Source organism: Sinocyclocheilus grahami, unplaced genomic scaffold (genome assembly GCF_001515645.1).
Source record: "Sinocyclocheilus grahami isolate Dianchi unplaced genomic scaffold, SAMN03320097.WGS_v1.1 scaffold834.1, whole genome shotgun sequence".
NCBI lineage: Eukaryota > Metazoa > Chordata > Actinopteri > Cypriniformes > Cyprinidae > Sinocyclocheilus > Sinocyclocheilus grahami.
Window position 1 is genome coordinate 494,869 of NW_015506013.1, and position 5,801 is coordinate 500,669.

At 37.2% G+C, this 5,801-nt stretch overlaps 1 protein-coding gene across 1 annotated transcript in view; it reads right to left on the reverse strand.

The window, feature by feature from the left end:
* The window catches only part of LOC107562705 (SEC14 domain and spectrin repeat-containing protein 1), a 37,473-nt gene extending 32,283 nt beyond the window's left edge, over positions 1–5,190 (reverse strand). The window contains exons 1-4 of the mRNA XM_016247397.1: positions 5,082–5,190; positions 2,930–2,993; positions 1,857–1,942; positions 210–318 (exon numbers count right to left, since the gene is read on the reverse strand). Coding sequence (XP_016102883.1) covers positions 210–318; positions 1,857–1,911 — 164 coding nt within the window. The 5' untranslated portion in view covers positions 1,912–1,942; positions 2,930–2,993; positions 5,082–5,190. The remainder of the gene's footprint in view (positions 1–209; positions 319–1,856; positions 1,943–2,929; positions 2,994–5,081) is intronic.
* Between the last annotated feature and the right edge of the window lie 611 nt (positions 5,191–5,801).

The following is a 5,801-nucleotide window of genomic DNA, read 5'->3' on the forward strand; positions in this document are numbered from 1 at the left end:
TTTTGAACTTCTAACCACAGTCTGACTATGAATTATGGCCACTTTCCATTCCATGTGTGAATACCGTAACAGTGTGCATTATAATTACAGTGATCAGACTAATGCTCCATTTCTGTTCTCAATGCTTTGACAGCTGCTTGCTTGATATACAGCCTTTGCAATGGAGTAATACATTCATTTCAAGAAAGGTTTTCAAAGCTGTGTTTTACCTGGGAATACCCAGTAGGTAATCCAGGGTGGCACTGAGCTCCTCCATGCTGGTCTGTTCGGTGCACAGTGGGATGGTCAGGATCAAACCACTGCGCCTGTCCTTGCCTCCTGGAAAACCAAACAGGCCGAGTCAGGAAATATGCAGAAAATCCAGCAGCACAGAATGAAATATGACGTACAAATGGAAAAAGAGTGTCAGAGTGTGAGGCTTTAAGGAAAAGATTGACAAAAACATTACTGAAGTAATACAAAAAGCTATTACAGGAGACATCGCAACCTACAATTAATGCACAGTATGCTGCTGACTATGGGAACATGCACCATCTCAAGGACACCAAGCATGAAATGCTTCAGTAGAAGCTTTCATTATCCAATTTAGTGCAAAAATAAATACTGTTGAGGCACAGTGCATCTCAACAAGATGATAATAATTCAAAGAACTTATAGTCCATTTTGCCAATGTTCTTGTTGACATGTAAGTGGCATTCAGAAGACTTTTTTCGAAGCAAGAACCATGCTGACACAAAAATACAACCATTAGTCTATGGTAAAAGACAAAGCAGCCTCATACCCTGATAATACTGAATTTCGGAAGGCATATAAAATAAGATCCTAAAGAACATACAAGTGAAAGTCATTTTTCCAAATGTGGCATTGCTGTCAGAGATGAGGTCTGAGGGTGAAGTGTACAACTCGGCAACACCATCAATATCAACTATATCTTGAATTTAAAAACTATAACTTTATTGTTATCATTTTAGTTATCCTTGGTATGAACGGCACTTTGGAGTCCAGCTTGCGTAAATAATTAATCAAATCAAATAAAAATACTTCCAATTATTTGCCCCGCAAAAAATGCCTTGCTAACACTCTCTGAAACAAATATGTAAAGCAAACAGGAGTCCATCATAGCAAACAAGAAAGCAAGTGAAGGGTTTCAAATCATCATTTGGCACTGTCCGTTTTATCGGATAGCAGCTTATAGTCACATCTAATCATGAAATGCGAATAGAGTATTCACATCACGGACTACACCGGATAGGAAGGAGCCCTGCAGCAAACACATTTCTGTAACGCTATGAGTAGGGCTGCACGATTATGACAAAAATCATAATTGTCGATTATTCCCTTGAAATTGTAATTGCGATTATCACAATTTACACTGAATTATGTTTATACCATTGTTTAATGCAACTGCATGCCGTATTTTTATATGAAAATAAACAAGCTTAAAACACTAACTGAAAAACTTGTAGTGCTTTTCTATAGGATTAAGCCTCAAATGTCAACTATACATCGGATTGGTTTCTTCTTTAAATTATAAAGTAGTAAAAATATGAATTGTATTATAATGTTATACTAAAATTAAAATAATGGGAAAAACCCTTAAGATAACATGTAGAAAGAAAAAAATGCATCTTAAGCATGCAGAATAACATAAGTGGCCTTTGAACGATTAATTGCCGCTTTGAACGATTACATAATTGTGGCATCCATAATTGTAATTGCGATTAGAAATTTGATTAATTGCGCAGCCCTAGCTACGAGACACAACTTTTTTTTTTTTGCTGCGCTACATTAAAATCATGAATTCAACACTTAAGTTAGCATCAAATCGCAAAATACTTTGTATTACTGGAATTTACCTGACAGAAAGGCCAGCTTCTTCTTCAGCACAGGCAGTATTTTGGTTGCCTCCATCTTGGAATGAGATTATTCTCTACTTATGCAGCTGCAAGAAGTTGACAACACAGTATCATGTTAAGAAAGATAGATTCTCCCCAAAATGTTTTTATTATTTTGTGTTCAGCAGAAAATTAATTGAGGGGGAGTAAATGGCAGAATTTTAATCTTTGGCTGAATTATCCCTTTAAGATTCGGTTGAGACTTCATATGTGATCATTTAGGGGGAAAATACCTGCATTTTCATGATTATAGCCCCAAAATGTCCCACAGATTGAATAAAACTACATATGTGCATATGGCACATAATTCAATAGATACTCTCCAGGCAGATGTAACATGCAGTTCTTCTGCAGATTTTAAACACAAAAACTGCTTTTATGTAAATTAAAGGAATAGTTTACCCTAAAATATGGACCACTGATGATAACACTATAACAAAAACATAAAATACAACAGCTTTGCATGAGGAACCAACCAAACAAAACTGAAGTCATTATTCACAGAACATCAAACCTGTTGTGACTGGTCATGGTTTACTCAACCTCATGTTGTTTCAGACCTGTATCACTTACTTTCTTCTGCGGAACACAAAAGCTATTTTGAGGAATGTTGGCAACCAGACGGTTTTTGTCCATAAAATGGAAGTCAACTGTAACCAAAATGGAGACAATTCTTAAAATATCTTATTTTATGGTCTGGAACAACATTTGAGTGAGTGACTAATGGCAGAGCTTGAACTGAGTGGACTATTCCTTTAATGCCAAGTCACACACTGCATTCCTGTTCATTTTTATAATAAACACACAAGCGCAATTTTAAGCAAAAGAGGCTTCCAACAAAACCCTTAACAGAGAAACATTCACCATGCCAGAAATACCAGAATGATACAAAAACAAGACAAGCAAAACAAGCAGAAAACTAGGTTAAATCACTACGATTAGGCAACACTGGAACGTTCACAGCATGATTCAACTACATAGAGTCCTCAAATGCAGGCTGATCTAGATTTCAAAAAGCTGACAGTCTCGCTCACCTTCAACAGTGATGCAGCACATCAAGTACATTCCATCTCATGCGATTCCCTCCTGGTCCATGACCTGCAAAGAGGCAGAAAGATGCAAGAGAGGAGCAAAGCGAGAAGAGGAGGAGGAGAAAGGGAAAAAGAGGACGTGTGGAAGAGTTACAGATAGTGAGAGAGAATGAAAAAGAAACATCTACTTGGTTGGATTCTGGCATCCAGCTTATAGCAATCACAGTTTGACCAATCTGAATACATCAGAATTCATTTGAGTGGTAAAAAAAACTCTTCATATACTGCTGAGAATGGAAGTGGTCATGTAAGCATCCAATAATCAACCAGCAACAATCAATTGCTAGTAAAATTCATACCAACTAAATGTCCATCAAAAAAAAAAAAATTTAATGGCAATAAAAGATTAAGGGAGGATTGCAAAGGAAACATGGCTTGGCAAACTCATTTTAACATAAGCTGATGCACGGAAAAGCACCACATCATTTAGAAAAGGACAGCTCAGCAGTGATTACAAGGATTGCAGATGTGTCTGCAAGCCAGAGAAGAGTGCTAGCAAAAAAAAAAAAAGGCCTTTAGAAGTATTACATTGCACTGCTGAGCAAAGAACCATGCAACCCACTGACCAAACCCAATGCAAATGCCTGCCAATGCCCATGTTTGTGCAAATCTCTCCAAATGGTTCTAGGACGTAATAATCATCCTGCACTGTCACTGCATAAGCAAAATATCAGCTTCAATATGAAAGAGGTGGCATATTTTGCATTTACAATGAATTAATTGAGTTACTGTAACACTAAAAGAATAACAAATAATTCAATCCAAAAGAGAAAACACAAAAATGATGACTTTTAGGTCTATTAAAGATTGTGAAAGATTTTCATGACAACTTTCCCTCAGATTTTCATAGCCAAAATGCATCTGGATGTTTCTCTATGGAGTATTTTTTTTCCTGTTGATGTGAAGCAATGGAAAAAAACATCACAAAAACCATTGTGATGGATGAATACTTTAAATCATTAAAGAGAGACTGACATTTTCTTTGCATTAAGATTATGATAGTTAAGCAAGTTGTCACAACTCTAAAAACAAAAATCTAAACATTGTATTTCACAACAAAACCACTGGTCCATTTCTTTGCATTATGCCAATTTTATTATTATGCTTATTTTCCCATCAAAATTCACAATGCATTTCACATTCTTTCTCATGACTGTAATGGTCAGTCACAAGATTCTCTTTAATAGTCAGTTAGAGAGCTGCATTCAGGACAACCAATACTATGAAGCAATGCTTTAATCTAGATAAGCATAAATGAAAGGTAGAACAAAATCATGATTAGGCTGATTTTGGATTACAGTAATGCGAATCAGAGGATTTGCTTACAAGTCATAAACAATGTCATTAAGTAAAAAAACTTTTATTTAAGCAAAGCATAATTTTCATGTTCAATTCCTTTAATGAAATGAAGAGATAGGCCTTGGACATGTTCTTGACAGCTAGAGATTGACTCTACTTGTGCATGTCAGTGCAGCTCTAGAAACATACACTTGGGCAGTTTAAGCATTCAAACTCATACTGTGGTTTTTGGGGACTCATTTCTGGACACAAAGACAACAGTTGGCTAGTCCTGGGAATCAGTGTCTGGCCTCAAACCAACAGCTGGCTGAGAGTTGGAGGAATGAGTCGCTCGTGTTCTGGTGCTCAGGCGCGAGACAAAGACGGGATCCACCTATATGGCCTACATATTATTATGATTACAAGTCATCTGCGCAGTGAAACAATCCCCCTACTAACGACAACTTACAAGGATGGGGTGTCATGGGAAAATACATATTTAAATGCAATTTGGCATTCATTTCACATGAGCATGAACCATATTTTCTGGCAGCGTGCATGGCTGCTGGCACGCGCGAGCCGCAGATCCGCATGCAATGACCTATATTTCATACTATGGAGGTTAATGCATGACTAACATGAATGCGGTGCGTTTTGGGGTTGAATACAAGGACAATCCCTGACTAACTTACCTTAGATGAACGTCGTTAATAACGCTGTGATTGCTAAAGACGCGAATGCATGATCCATGTGCTTTCGCTCAAAACCTCACAGCATCCTTGATCACATTCATGGGTTATATGAAAAATAAAATTACCTTTCTCCGTGTTGGGCCCCGGAGTCGATCTACGTTATTGATAATCGCCTTTGATACCGAGAAGAGACTCGGCGTTGTGTTTTGTTAGAAAGGGGCTGGTCCTGTTCATATAGCCCCTCCCACATGACGGCATAAGGCGTGTCTCACACTGTAATGGGCGGGGTCTAGAGGTTTTTTAAACACACAGTGCATTTTTTAAATAAATGAAATGAATATTCGTACAGTGATTGAGAGGAACGCCGACATCAAATGGGCCATGCAAAAACGTCCGAACAGTAAGTGAACATGAATTTGAAGAGAACATGAACATGAAGTGAATTTCTGATTGGAGCGATGTTGGCATTTTTGCCATAGGAAAACTGTCAATATAATAAAACATCATCTGGATGTTTCTTGTGTTTGTTTTTTCCTCTGGTTTCCGCAAGGAAGAAAGAAAGAAAGAAAGAAAGAAAGAGAAAGAAAGAAAGGGAAAGAAAGAAAGAAAGAAAGAAAGAAAGAAAGAAAGGGGAAGGAAGAAAGAAAGAAAGAAAGAAAGAAAGAAAGAAAGAAAGAAAGAAAGAAAGGGGAAAGAAAGAAAGGAAGAAAGAAAAAAGAAAGAAAGGGGAAGGAAGAAAGAAAGAAAGAAAGTGGAAAGAAAGAAAGGAAGAAAGAAATAAAGAAAAGGGGGAAGAAAGGAAGAAAGAAAGAAAGAAAGAAAGAAAGAAAGAAAGGGGAAGGAAG